At 44.6% G+C, this 15759-nt stretch overlaps 1 protein-coding gene across 1 annotated transcript in view; it reads right to left on the bottom strand.

Moving 5' to 3' along the window:
* sirt2 (sirtuin 2 (silent mating type information regulation 2, homolog) 2) overlaps positions 1-15759 on the bottom strand; it is a 76019-nt gene that overhangs the window by 5274 nt on the left and 54986 nt on the right. The window contains exon 13 of the mRNA XM_084320372.1: positions 12236-12287. Within this exon, the coding sequence (XP_084176498.1) occupies positions 12236-12287 (52 nt within the window). The remainder of the gene's footprint in view (positions 1-12235; positions 12288-15759) is intronic.

Here is a 15759-nt window from a genome sequence, read left to right as displayed (position 1 = left end):
GGGGAAGATGTTCAAATATCATACTTCTGAAGTATAAACAAACTATACTGCTGTGACGTTATTTTGCCCGTTGGAGGCTGCTGACTGATTAATAATAAGCTCTCTTTATTTAGCTTCCATTCATTTTGGGGACGATGTTCAAATATCATACTTCTGAAGTATAAACAAACTATACTGCTGTGACGTTATTTCGCCCGTTGGAGGCTGCTGACTGATTAATAATAAGCTCTCTTTATTTCGCTTCCATTCATTTTGGGGACGATGTTCAAATATCTGGCTTGCACGTTGGCACAAAAGCTTGCACGTTGGCGGCAGGGTCCATTGCGAATTAGTTAGTTATATTAGTATATTAGTATTAGCATTAATCTGCCGCGTCTCTCTGCCGCGTCCTCTTTGCTAACACACAGAGCGGCGCGGCGCAGATAAGGGCGTGTGCTAGGGCGGTCACGTGGCAGTGTGGCCAATCAGGGAAACGCTGAGCGAAAAGCTGAACACAAGTAGGTTGCCTTTAATATTCACGCGACCCGGACGGGCATAAGGCATAAGTTGCCTGAAGTGACGTCACGGCCGTGCTAGCGTCTGATAAGCTTTTAGATTTGCTCGTGCATGTTATTCGTGCGTGGACCTTTTTAACCCTTTCTGAGTGGCATTTCCGGCGTCAAATGGGGGGGGGGGAAATTATTAAATTAGATACCAATGATGTAAACTACCCATAATTGCAGAGTAGGGTTTAACCTGCAAGTTGGCCTTTAAGCTACGTTATGAAATAACTGCATTGCTCCATTTGAGGGAATATGTTGTGAACTTTTAAACTCATTAACAGTCAGGAATGCGTCTCTCTGTTCACGTCTTTCCCGCTGACCATGTTGCCTTATTGCCCACAGTCAGGCTTATTTGTGGTGGGAATAGTCAGCAGTGGAAAAGATGCTTCACGCTACAAAAGCAGCCCTGTGAAAATGTTTCTGTGTCACTTTGGGAAAATCGATTTGTGGTGGGTCTCTCTCAGGGCCGCCAGATATATACATCTATGAGTGGGAAACACCGAACTTCCAATGAACTTCCAATTGAAAGGGCTCTATTTGAATGTTGTGAAGATTCTGATGACAACTGTTCCATGGGTTTCCTACATTGCAAGTGTGTGTACAGTTATGTCAAAGTCACTAATCTAAAAATGTTTTGTTTGTTTTCATGTTCATGTCTCTCTGAGAGAAGAACATGTTGTAGTATATACTCTCTGAGAGAAGAACATGTTGTAGTATATACTCTCTGAGAGAAGAACATGTTGTAGTATATACTCTCTGAGAGAGAAGAACATGTTGTAGTATATACTCTCTGAGAGAGAAGAACATGTTGTAGTATATACTCTGAGAGAGAAGAACATGTTGTAGTATATACTCTCTGAGAGAGAAGAACACCCGCATTTCATTGTATACTTGTATGCCGTGACAAATAAAACTCTTGACTGACTTGACTTGAACATGTTGTAGTATATACTCTCTGAGAGAGAAGAACATGTTGTAGTATATACTCTGAGAGAGAAGAACATGTTGTAGTATATACTCTGAGAGAGAAGAACATGTTGTAGTATATACTCTCTGAGAGAAGAACATGTTGTAGTATATACTCTCTGAGAGAAGAACATGTTGTAGTATATGCTCTCTGAGAGAGAAGAACATGTTGTAGTATATACTCTCTGAGAGAGAAGAACATGTTGTAGTATATACTCTGAGAGAGAAGAACATGTTGTAGTATATACTCTCTGAGAGAGAAGAACACCCGCATTTCATTGTATACTTGTATGCCGTGACAAATAAAACTCTTGACTGACTTGACTTGAACATGTTGTAGTATATACTCTCTGAGAGAGAACATGTTGTAGTATATACTCTGAGAGAAGAACATGTTGTAGTATATACTCTGAGAGAGAAGAACATGTTGTAGTATATACTCTGAGAGAGAAGAACATGTTGTAGTATATACTCTCTGAGAGAGAAGAACATGTTGTAGTATATACTCTGAGAGAGAAGAACATGTTGTAGTATATACTCTCTGAGAGAAGAACATGTTGTAGTATATACTCTCTGAGAGAAGAACATGTTGTAGTATATACTCTGAGAGAGAAGAACATGTTGTAGTATATACTCTCTGAGAGAGAAGAACATGTTGTAGTATATACTCTGAGAGAGAAGAACATGTTGTAGTATATACTCTCTGAGAGAGAAGACCACCCACATTTCATTGTATACTTGTATGCCGTGACAAATAAAACTCTTGACTGACTTGACTTGAACATGTTGTAGTATATACTCTCTGAGAGAGAACATGTTGTAGTATATACTCTGAGAGAGAAGAACATGTTGTAGTATATACTCTCTGAGAGAGAAGAACATGTTGTAGTATATACTCTCTGAGAGAGAAGAACATGTTGTAGTATATACTCTCTGAGAGAGAAGAACATGTTGTAGTATATACTCTCTGAGAGAGAAGAACATGTTGTAGTATATACTCTGAGAGAGAAGAACATGTTGTAGTATATACTCTCTGAGAGAAGAACATGTTGTAGTATATACTCTCTGAGAGAATAACATGTTGTAGTGTATACTCTCTGAGAGAAGAACATGTTGTAGTATATACTCTGAGAGAGAAGAACATGTTGTAGTATATACTCTGAGAGAGAAGAACATGTTGTAGTATACTCTGAGAGAGAAGAACATGTTGTAGTATATACTCTGAGAGAGAAGAACATGTTGTACTGTATACTCTCTGAGAGAAGAACACGTTGTAGTATATACTCTGAGAGAAGAACATGTTGTAGTATATACTCTCTGAGAGAGAACATGTTGTAGTATATACTCTCTGAGAGAGAACATGTTGTAGTATATACTCTCTGAGAGAAGAACATGTTGTAGTGTATACTCTCTGAGAGAAGAACATGTTGTAGTATATACTCTCTGAAAGAGAACATGTTGTAGTATATACTCTCCGAGAGAGAACATGTTGTAGTGTATACTCTCTGAGAGAGAACATGTTGTAGTGTATACTCTGAGAGAAGAACATGTTGTAGTATATACTCTGAGAGAGAACATGTTGTAGTATATACTCTGAGAAAAGAACATGTTGTAGTATATACTCTGAGAGAAGAACATGTTGTAGTATATACTCTAAGAGAAGAACATGTTGTAGTATATACTCTCTGAGAGAATAACATGTTGTAGTATATACTCTCTGAGAGAAGAACATGTTGTAGTATATACTCTGAGAGAAGAACATGTTGTAGTATATACTCTCTGAGAGAGAACATGTTGTAGTGTATACTCTCTGAGAGAAGAACATGTTGTAGTATATACTCTGAGAGAGAACATGTTGTAGTGTATACTCTCTGAGAGAAGAACATGTTGTAGTGTATACTCTGAGAGAAGAACATGTTGTAGTGTATACTCTGATAGAAGAACATGTTGTAGTGTATACTCTCTGAGAGAGAACATGTTGTAGTGTATACTCTCTGAGAGAAGAACATGTTGTAGTATATACTCTCTGAGAGAGAACATGTTGTAGTGTATACTCTCTGAGAGAAGAACATGTTGTAGTATATACTCTCTGAGAAGAACATGTTGTAGTATATACTCTCTGAGAGAAGAACATGTTGTAGTATATACTCTCTGAGAGAAGAACATGTTGTAGTATATACTCTCTGAGAGAAGAACATGTTGTAGTATATACTCTCTGAGAGAGGAACATGTTGTAGTATATACTCTCTGAGAGAGAAGAACATGTTGTAGTATATACTCTCTGAGAGAAGAACATGTTGTAGTATATACACTCAGAGAGAACATGTTGTAGTATATACTCTGAGAGAAGAACATGTTGTAGTATATACTCTGAGAGAAGAGTATGTTGTAGTATATACTCTGAGAGAAGAACATGTTGTAGTATATACTCTCTGAGAGAAGAACATGTTGTAGTGTATACTCTCTAAGAGAAGAACATGTTGTAGTATATACTCTGAGAGAGAAGAACATGTTGTAGTATATACTCTGAGAGAAGAGTATGTTGTAGTATATACTCTGAGAGAGAACATGTTGTAGTATATACTCTCTGAGAGAAGAACATGTTGTAGTATATACTCTGAGAGAAGAACATGTTGTAGTATATACTCTCTGAGAGAAGAACATGTTGTAGTGTATACTCTCTGAGAGAGAACATGTTGTAGTGTATACTCTGAAAGAAGAACATGTTGTAGTATATACTCTGAGAGAGAACATGTTGTAGTATATACTCTGAGAAAAGAACATGTTGTAGTATATACTCTGAGAGAAGAACATGTTGTAGTATATACTCTGAGAGAAGAACATGTTGTAGTATATACTCTCTGAGAGAATAACATGTTGTAGTATATACTCTCTGAGAGAAGAACATGTTGTAGTATATACTCTGAGAGAAGAACATGTTGTAGTATATACTCTCTGAGAGAGAACATGTTGTAGTGTATACTCTCTGAGAGAAGAACATGTTGTAGTATATACTCTGAGAGAGAACATGTTGTAGTGTATACTCTCTGAGAGAAGAACATGTTGTAGTGTATACTCTGAGAGAAGAACATATTGTAGTGTATACTCTGAGAGAAGAACATGTTGTAGTGTATACTCTCTGAGAGAGAACATGTTGTAGTGTATACTCTCTGAGAGAAGAACATGTTGTAGTATATACTCTCTGAGAGAGAACATGTTGTAGTGTATACTCTCTGAGAGAAGAACATGTTGTAGTATATACTCTCTGAGAAGAACATGTTGTAGTATATACTCTCTGAGAGAAGAACATGTTGTAGTATATACTCTCTGAGAGAAGAACGTGTTGTAGTATATACTCTCTGAGAGAAGAACATGTTGTAGTATATACTCTCTGAGAGAAGAACATGTTGTAGTATATACTCTCTGAGAGAGAAGAACATGTTGTAGTATATACTCTCTGAGAGAAGAACATGTTGTAGTATATACTCTCTGAGAGAGAAGAACATGTTGTAGTATATACTCTGAGAGAGAAGAACATGTTGTAGTATATACTCTCTGAGAGAGAAGAACATGTTGTAGTATATACTCTGAGAGAAGAACATGTTGTAGTATATACTCTCTGAGAGAGAACATGTTGTAGTATACACTCTCTGAGAGAAGAACATGTTGTAGTATATACTCTCTGAGAGAGAACATGTTGTAGTGTATACTCTCTGAGAGAATAACATGTTGTAGTATATACACTCTGAGAGTACACTTGAGTATTAATATATAAGAAATATTAAATAAATAAAAATAAGTAAACACACACCAAATTGAAGTCTGAGGAAGAGCCTTGTTGCTCGAAACGTTACTGCACAATAAAAAGCCCTTAGACGGGAGGTATTAGGTGTGCGGCTCTAATTCTGTATCGTTAGTGGCTTAGCTTGGCATCACCTACTGCACTATCTCGCGTACGTGCACGCGTACTGAATAAACCACAAATGTACCTCTAATACCAGTATTAGTCTGACCACACCCCTCATCAGCTTACCTTCATAAGCAGGTGTGTGGTCACCTGCTCTCCTCCTTCTCGCTTTCACCACAAGGAAGTGCCTCGGTAGTACCCCACTTGACGTGTCGTTGATAGTTGAAAAGAGTTGTGACTAGGTTTACATTGTGCCTAACCTTTTTCTTCTCTCACTTGTTTATATAAGAAAAAGGTTTGGGTCATAGGGTATTCCGCGGAGAGTAGACCCGCTAGACCTACTCTTCACCACCGATTCTCCATTCCCGCCTCCGTCGTGCGTTCCGGTGCTGGGCTGTTGCCACTCTCGTGGTTGCCGACCCAGCCCGGGAGACTGCCGGTGGATAGTTTTTCTCACCGACGAGCCGAGGGTTCGGTGCCGTCGCTCCGGCGATGGCCTGATCTCGACTCTGGTTCCTCTGTTTCTGGGGAATCGCCCGTTGATGAACGGGGGATTGTCTTAGAGCCAGAGGATTTGCGACGAAAACTTTTTGCGTCTGCTCGCTCACGTCGTAACATGGTGGCGTGCAGACGCGAACGGCCTGGGTTTGGGGAATTGCTGGAGACCAGCGAGGCCGCGTCCGACTCTGGATTTCTGATGGAAACTGAAGACTTCATGGAGGAGGCGGACGGGTTCTTGTATGATGGTCCCGTGGAGGGGAGTATCCCTCCTCCGGAGACCCCGGAGGGGGGAGAAATGGCTCCACGGGGCGCCTTGTTCGAGGATGTCGGGGAACCACCTTGGCCTCATCGACAGGATGCCCTACTGTCAGCCGCATCGGATTGTGGCTCCTTGACCAGTCGCAGCCTGCTGTATGCGAGGGATGCGGGGTCGGTGGAGGAGGGTCCGCAGGGGGAACTGCGGGCCTTGTTTCCCGAGCTCATGGCGGTAGCCGCCGCTGCAAACGGTGTGCCGCTGCCGCAGCCATTGCCTGCACCTGTCCCTGATGACCTCATAGGCCATCCCTGGCAGCGTCCCCCGGTGAGAGGGGTGGACGTTGTCTACCCATTTTTCCCATCGATGGGGGCCTATGTTCGTCGGGGTCAGGCGGTCTCCAACATCATGGGACTAACTCCCGCCTACGTACCAGTTACGCGGGTGTCGGGGTTGGTCAAAGGTATGGGGGAGGGCGTACCTCGGCTTGACAATCCGATGGCCGCGCTCCTCTGTCCGGATATGGTGTGGGAGCCCCTATGCAAGCCGGTCCTCCAGGGGAGGTCGGCTAGGCGATTGGCTTATTGGGGTGACCAGTCATTTATCGCCGGTACACAGTCGCTGGCTGCGGCCTCTAACATCGCCCACCTGGCTAGATTTGTATCGGGGATAATGACGGGCGGCGCGGATCTGAACGAGGTGAGGTGCGATCAGATCACCCAGGCTGCGGGAGCTGTGCTGCACCTCTCCCAGGTGCTAGCCATAGCCATGGGTAAAGTGCGCGCCCTGGCCACCCTGGGCCAGCGTCATCTTTGGCTGGAGCAGGCCCGTGTGCCGGAACGGAAGAGAACCCCTCTTCTGACGGCCGCCCTCTCCGACGCTGGCCTGTTCGGGAAGGCCCTGCTATTGATGACCTCAACATGCAGAGAGATGGCAGAGGAGAGATCCATCCTCCAACCCCATTTTCCGCCTCCCGTCCTTGCCGGTGGGGGCAGAAGGCTTCCGCGACGTCGAGCTGTCTCCGTCGCCGCTACCACTGCCTCCGCCGCCGCTGCTGGCTCTGCCAAGAGGGCCAGGGGACGAAACGACGCTTCGGCCACCGCCGGCCCATCCCAGACCGGAGGAGACGGTAGGGAACGTCGTGTCCAGCAGACTGTAACCTACCGTCCCTCCGGGGCTCCCCGGGGTGGCAAGACTCGAGCGGCGCGAGGTGGCAGGCGCCGTTGAGAGTGACTTTTCCCCCTCTGTGTCCCCTCCTCTACACCCTCCCCGGCCCCTCTATGATTTTGTGCCTTGATCACATATTTATTTATTAATAAAAAGTTCCCTGATATAAGGGGGACTGTGTTTGGCCGAACAAACTGTGTGTTTCTTCAATACAAATCATGTGGTGGGGTTGTGTTTTATGAATCTACCCTGTTACGTTGGGGGAATGAGTTGTGTTGTGTTACGAGTTTTTAAGCAAGGTCTGCAACTTACACTCGGTAATAGGTTCTATTAGCTTGATGCTCCACATGCAATTAGAACTGGTGATATTCCATTGCTTTAACTAAGTATATGTGTTCACAACGCTGTGTTGTTAGTTGCAGTAATGCTCGTACACACTTTTCATGGCCTAGCCATTGCTCTCGTTCAACGTCTTCCTATGTGTAGCATAGGCTGCGGGTATGGGATTCACGCACAGGCGACTTGTGTTTTGTTGTAAACCCTTTTACACTTTGTGGGTAGCTAACATTGTATTAGCTTATGCTATATATATTTTGTTCTACCGGAGGTTTTCAAAATGGCTACGGTTGTTTTCTGTGTGTAGGGATATAAGGTGTGTTTTTCGGGAGGGGGTGTCGGATAAACCCCTCCTTTTTCCCACTTGATTGGTTTAGAGGGTTTGTTGACCTTCCTGCTGAGCCAGTCAGGGCCAAGCCAGTGCTTGACGGGGGAGGGGGGGGGGGGGGAGGGGTATTCTACCGACTCCTGTTATGACAGGATCCGGTGGGTTTTCCCCGCCCGTTATAGCGTTGTTGCTATGGCGACGCCTTCCATGAGCTGGTGTCGTAAAGATGTCGAGGTTAGAGCGCAGGACTTAACCTGCTGCGCTCGTTTTTGTGTCAAACTTGAGTCTGTTGGTCACGTGTCTCACAGTTTACATATCTTTTTCTTGACCGTGGTCTCATGTGGGAAGGTGTTTCTGGGGGAATCTGGTCTTACACTCTGATTAAAAAGAGTGACTGGATTAAAATCATGTGAAAAACAGGGTTTTTTACTCCCAGCTGTGCAGTTAGGTCATACATGTGATGCCTTTTCTTTATTTTATAAAGAGTTGAATGTGTCTTGATGGATATGAAATGAGGGTCCCTGATGGAACAAGACTAACGTCTTCTCAGGTCTGCCTCCCCTTATCTTCTTGTATGTATTCCTGTACTGCAGTCTGTTGGGTATATTTTTTCATTCATTCATTCATGGAGTTGATTGCATCTCGCCCCTCTTGTCGTTTCCCTGGGCGTCTTGGGGATTCAATATGGTGGTCTAAACGGCCTATTGTTGATGTGGGTATGTCCAAACGCACACATAGTGCTAGCTCAGGATGTGCTTTGGCCGTTGCTGACTGGCGCGCCTCGTTTGCTTTGGTAAAACAGCGTTTTTATGGAGCAATTGGGATGGGGGTTTTTCCTCTTCCGACATCCTGTGTGTTGTCGATGGGTTCCCGTTCATGTCAGGGGATGATGACGGAATGGGTCTGGGCATATGGGAAGGGTCTCACGCCCTAGGGGTGGGCCGCCGGACGCGGTTCATACCGACACGTCTGGGTGGCGCCTTCTTTTTATGTTGGGATCAGACGCGCATATCTGCCCCTTCTCCTGGGGTTGGCAGGTCGGCGTGATTAGGGCACGGGACTGGTTCTGGTCGCGCTGGTCCAGATCAGTGCACCCGTTGTCCGCTGGGGATGCAGATCTGCTGTTCTGGTACCCTGAGGGACTTAGGGTTTTTTCAGGGGGAAAACTGCTAGGTCGATCCGGGTGTCACAGGGTTGTGCGTTATGGGACCCCTTGTTTGGTGTATTCTGCACTGTCATAGTGGCTTATGGCCGTGCCGACCTGTACGCATCCGATCTCGTCGGATCTCGGCTGCTGTGCGGGTTGGTCTTGGTTGGTACTTGGTTGGGTGACCTCCTGGGAATACCGAGTGCGGGGTGCTGGGGGCTGGTCTTCCATATTACGCTCTTCTCTTGCGTTTTGGCGCTGAGGAGCCTGTTGGGTGGGGTTAACCTCCTTTGGGATCCTGTGCTCCCCGTATCGCCGGGCCCGGTCCGGGGTGATGCCCGTTGACCTGTAGGCCCGGGATAGCCCTGTTGGGAACCGGAACGCGGGCTGCGGCGGTGCCGCAGGTGCGTTTCGGGTTTTTTTCCTGAGGGGTTATAGGACCAACCATTACATGGGGTAATGCCTGGGTGGTTGGTTCTCTGGTGTGTTGCTGCAGTGTCAACTCCCGGTTCTCCGGTTGAGGGTGCCCCTGCACGTTCATGACGTCTGCCGATCGTATGGGCTTTTCTGTGGGCAGCTGTCAGGGGCCGTGTGGTCTACGGATCCCGCTTCTGACGTGCTGTTGAAAGCTTGGTTATGCGACAACGCCAGCATACGCCCCTTCCGCCGGGGCGGCTGTTTCGGCTGTCCTTTCTGGCGCCTGCCTCGTCCGCAGTTTTTTCCAGGCTTGGGTTGACGACCTGTTGCCTGGTCTTCCCCGGTGCACTGCCTGTTTCCGTTGGTTAACTCTTGTATGTTATGACCATGCTGTCTGCCTGTTGCGGGGCTTGTGTTCCAGGCGGTGTGCTGTTGGGGGGGACAGGGCCCGCTCGGCTGAGGGGCCTTTGTCCGAATACGCTGGCGATGTGAGGGGCGGGGTCACTAGGTGCCCCCCTGGTGGGGTCTTGATGCTGGCATCATGGACTTCTCCGGGCCCCCATTCCAGGGAGTCCAGTCCTTTTGGTGGGTCTGGGTCTTCCTTCGCGCTCCGCTGCTACGGCCTTGCCACGGGGTTGGGTTTGCCCTTGACCCCGTGATTCTGGGGGCAGTGACGAGGTTGTTCCTCCGTTCGTTCCCGGGTGGCATGCGGGTTGTGCGTGTGTGTAGTCGTGGGGTCAAGCCACGGTCTGCTCACCCTGTGCGTTAAGTTGCTTGAGTGCCTCTTCGCACGGTCGGGTCCGTCGCCTTCCCGTGAAGCCTCTAATAGGGGGGATACCCTCCATTAGGGGGGGTCGGGGGGGCTCGGCCCTCCCTGTTCTGATGGTTTTGGGGGGCTGTCAGCGGGGTGTATTTGTCAGCCAAGTGGCTCCGCTTGGCCTCCCTTGTGCAGTAGGTGATGCCAAGCTAAGCCACTAACGATACAGAACGTTAGGTTATGACTATAACCAAGTTCTGTTAGTTAGGGGCGATGCTTGGCATCAGACGGCCGCTGCAGCCCTTAACCTCACCTTGTGGTGAAAGCTTGGGAAGGAGGAGAGCAGGTGACCACACACCTGCTTATGAAGGTAAGCTGATGAGGGGTGTGGTCAGACTAATACTGGTATTAGAGGTACATTTGTGGTTTATTCAGTACGCGTGCACGTACGCGAGATAGTGCAGTAGGTGATGCCAAGCATCGCCCCTAACTAACAGAACTTGGTTATAGTCATAACCTAACGTTGTTTGTATCTTAGAATGTGTGAGACATTAACACAATCCCGCCCAACAACGGATATATCCGTGTTTCGAATCCATGCTTAAAGGGGAACTATTTTACTATTTCTTTCACTATTTGGGCACTTTTACACAATTCCTGTGAGTTTATGGAACACCTCTGTAATTATAATTTTTTTTAATTCATTGTTTTGTATTTCTAATCAAGTCCTCAAAAACAGCATTTTTCTACCTCAAGATCTCGAGCCGTTTTGAGGCTGGGCTCCTAAACCACTGTGTGGCCTGGTGGCATCTGCCACATTATCATGCAGCTGAGTCTCTCTGACATCACAAATCATCACATTTTCAGATGACTCAGTTCAGTGAGGGTGAATATTGTGAGAGGAGAATTGGAAGAATGCGCCAATATGAGAATTAGAGACATAGATCATATTAATATAAGTCCACATAGCTAGGAAACAATGCTAAACACTGAAAAAGGCCATTTATAAGATAGTTCCCCAGTTTAAAGGACCGAGGACGGATATATCCGTGGCAAGGTTGTTTTGGCTTTTATTCCATTTTAATAACCTATTCAAGGTCGCCGAGCGGCACTGCAGATTTACCCTACTCTTTGAATTCGAGAAAGTGCATTACCGGCCAGATCCTCTTAGGGGCGCTGTATCGATAATGCAGTGTTCCCTGTGGCAGAAGCTGTCTTTTTTTTTTAGGATCTCTAATGTAGTTTTCTACTCACCTGAAGCGAGCGCTATTGTCTGTTGCACGGAATACGTTTTGGATAGCGGATTTCACTATGCAATAAGGGGATTTATCATCAGCCAATGGACATATCGATCTACCAGATGGCGATCGATAACTGGGAAATGCTCGGGGGATCCAACCGGCTCATGGTAAGATCTTTTCACGTAAATTACATGCTGATCAGAGCTTGCTATGATACTCAACCAGGCGATCAGCGTATGTGGCTACTTAGATGAACACGGTTATTGGTAATCAATAATCAGAAACGACGTCCCCCGCCCCCCCCCCCCCCCCCCCCCTTTCATGCATACATGCTTGAGGATCATACCGATCATATGCAGTTTGAGTTTTAACTGTAGCTTTTGTATAACGGAAATGCCATTGGATATAACGTTAGTAGCTATTAGCCCTTTATCTAGCCTTCCAGGAAATATCCTAGCCGGAATCCCTTATATTCACGGCGCTATAAAATGAGAACGTATTGATGATTTTTTTTCCCTTTAAGCCATTTTGAAGGGACGGTTTATGGTCTCAATTGACAATGAGAATGGACAGATAGCAATACTATAGATTTAGCTCTACAAACAGCCCCATGGACTGTGCCAATGTGTTAAGAAGTGTGCGAGAGGGGAATGATGGCAGAGTGAAAGGTCACCTCGCCTGCTTTCTCCATGTTGATGAGCAATCTGGGGCAACTTGTAGACACCCTGAACACACAAGAGAGAGAGAGAGAGAGAGAGAGAGAGAGAGAGAGAGAGAGAGAGAGAGAGAGAGAGAGAGAGAGACAGAGAGAGAGGGTTAATGATGATTTAAAAAGTTGTGTAAAAATTACAATAAACATAAATTTTTTACAGCAGTCAATGAGACAACTAATTCCCTATCATATCATCGCTGTTGGATGATATGTTGGAATAAAGTGTTATTAATGAAATATCAGTTTAGGAATTGTATTCATATGCAAGCGAATTTCGACCGGAAATAAATCCGAGCGGCTGTAGTCATTATGATGGACTGGGCTTTCAATGAGCGTCGGAATTTCGAAAAACGACCCTACCCAGCTCAAGCCAGCAAATTACTTGTGGAATAACTTTTTTTATTTCTCTTATTTTTCGGGGATTATCTACCACAAAACTGAACATTATTGGCATAGATTGGAGTTAGTTAGTTTGTCTACCTTCTGTGAACATTTAGCAACAATCCGCGTTGCAAACCGATTCAAAATGGCGGAGCCATATCCATTGATTGATTGAAAACTTTATTAACAGATTGCAGAATGGGTACAGTACAGCTCAATACATACAATTGTTAAGGGGATGCAGACCAGAGAAAGACTTTCGTCTTGTTTACATCAGGGTCCCCCATTTTCAATTCATCGTAACATATATGACATACATGACATACAGATAGACAGTACTGCTACATCTATACATTTATGACATACCAGATTTGCAAATACAGTACTGTTTGTGATACGAAAAGAGTCCAGAAAAAAGAGTATATACATTTGACATGGAAACTGTACATTGGAGGAGGTTGGGTAGGTGGGGGGGACTGTACATTGGAGGTGGTTGGGTGGGTGTGGGGGGGGGGGGGGTTGGGTAGGAGGGGTGGGTGGGGGACACTGTACAACTGTACAAGCAAAACTGTACATTGGAATATTGACAAGACCATACTTGGTAATTTACTGTACATTGGAGGGGGTTGTGTTAGGACATTTACAGGGGCCAGTTTCGAATTGCAGTCTCCCGTAGGTGTTTTTTGAGAGTGTTTTTGAAAGTGGGTAGTGATTCACATTCCTTTACAGCTTTGGGTAGGGCGTTCCACATTGATGTGGCATAATTGCGAAACGTGTTTAATCCCTTGTTTGAGCCGAATCTGGGTTTAACATGATTTGTGGAGCTCCCTCTGGTGTTGTGATCGTGGTATTCACTGACCTTTGGGAAGTATTTTGACATGTACATGGGTACCTTGGTCGTGTAGTGTATCTTGTAGACCAGGCCCATTGCAAGTTGCTGTACTCTGTCGTCTACTCTAAGCCATCCTAGGTTGTCAAAGTGGGCAGGGGTGAGGTGGGTTCTAGGAGTAAGGTCAAGCAGTAGTCTGACCAGTTTGTTTTGAGATGTTTGTAATTTTGTTTTTAGCGCCTTTGAGGTGCTTTGGTACCATGAGGTGCAAGCATAGTCGTAGTACCCTTGAATGAGTGCTCCTGCCAGAGTCTTCAGGGTATTCTTGTTTACCAGTGAGGAGATCCGGTACAAGATTATAAGAAGGGAACTGTACTTACAGTAGATTTCATTCACGGTTCTTGCTGCACACCTGGTGATACTAAATCCAAATTGAACTCTGCCATTGGAAAGGCATTTAGGTAATTTATAGGCCTGATATTCTATATTCTATAATAGAATTTCAAATAGCATGTGTCCAGATGGCAGAATTCAGTACTGTATCTACAAAAACCATCTGTTTAATCATCTTCCCTTTATTCATTTCCTTAGATTGTATGTACACATGATCTCAAGAAGGTCCTGAATGAGCTCAGTGGCAGTTTTTCATGTCTGGTAATTTTTAGCATGGTGTTATTCACTGTCAAAGATGCAAAGAAAAATAATAATTTATATTCTCTGTTTCATCACAGAGAATCTGAGGCTGCCTCACTAAGCCGTTTCTCCACGCATTTATTTAGTTCTAGCAATAGGACTATAAACCAACAATAAATAATATCATAGAGAAGAAGACAGTATATGGCATATCTAGAATCTTGAATTAATAGAGTATATTCCACTATACAGTAGCTATATCCGCGGCGATCGGTTTAGTTCTTATTTATTTAGTTTGCAGTGTGTGTGTAATGCTCACAATGACTCATTGAGTCAGGACTATAAATGCAAAACGTAAGTGTTAATGATACAAATATTGTCGTATTTATTATCATTATAATTATTTAATTGTACATAACACGGATGTCTGTAGTATCGGCAATCCCCAATGTCTTGTCCCAGGGAAACTGTTGAAAACACGGGCACACATCGGTCTGTCCGACTTACAACCTTTTCGAGTTCGCAAATCCTACAACGAATGTACAATACGAAGCCGTACGAGAATGCAGAATAAGTACGTAAATCGCGCTACGAAGTAATTCCTTGGTAACTTTTACGTATGTCCGTTCGAGAATGAGGACCAGTGTCTTTTGTCAATTTGGTTAAATGAGTCAACAAGGCAAGCATGAGGAGTCATTGGTGCATTGAGACTGGGACATCTACATGACTGTGAGTCAATTACCTCCACAAAGTCTTTGTATTTTGATCATTTCAAATCTTGCCCCTGAAAAATACCATGCATATTATAATAAACAACTAAAACTAATAGTGAATCTAATAACTGAAACAATAAATACTCAACTGAAACAAGCAAACCCACTGTGGAAACAAACTGAAATTAAACTGAATTGAAAACAAAAATGAAAAACAAATGAAAAATATAAAACTATAATAACCCTGCTCCCAACCACACTGCATCACAGTCGACCAATATGAGATTTTTCAATGGAATTGTGTTGCTAGGGAACAGCATTTATTCCCTGTCAGATATTGGGTCTCATTCCCGAAAATTTTTCAAAGATATATTCTGGAAGACTTATCTTGGAACCACTGAGACATAATCTATGACAAGTACACTCTGAGTCCTGAACGTGCTGGAGATATGTCTTAAGTGGCTGAAACGGTAGCAGAAATTATATGATCTGATATCTGCTTGGAGAATGTCATTCTGTCGTAAACTCCAAAGCGCGTTCCCGTTCAGGTCATTTGCATACAAACCACGCCACCGACAGTCCTTATAAAGCAACTGTTGACGCAGTTGTGTGAAATGGAATGGCGGAAGTGCTTTGAGAGCCGCGTGATTACGAAACCTAGCGTCAGTCAGTGCCAATCAGAGAGCGTCTCCGAGAAATGCGGCTAGGATTCATAATCACGCTTGCGCCCATCAAAACTAGATTAGATTAATGTATTGGCATCATATACAGCTCGCGGTACACACCTGCCGCAGCGCGCGCACACACACACGCGCGCGCAGTACTGTATATGAATGAATGAATGACATATAATATATATAGCCTACGGGCCGGCGGGGGGCGTAATGAATGAAGCAGTATGGCTTATTATTCCATAAGCCTATAGGCTA

Source organism: Notolepis coatsorum (assembly GCF_963971535.1).
Source record: "Notolepis coatsorum genome assembly, chromosome: 1".
Taxonomy (NCBI): Eukaryota; Metazoa; Chordata; class Actinopteri; order Aulopiformes; family Paralepididae; genus Notolepis; species Notolepis coatsorum.
The sequence above is the reverse complement of the archived record's forward strand: the minus strand, read 5'-3'. Positions and strand labels throughout refer to the sequence as shown.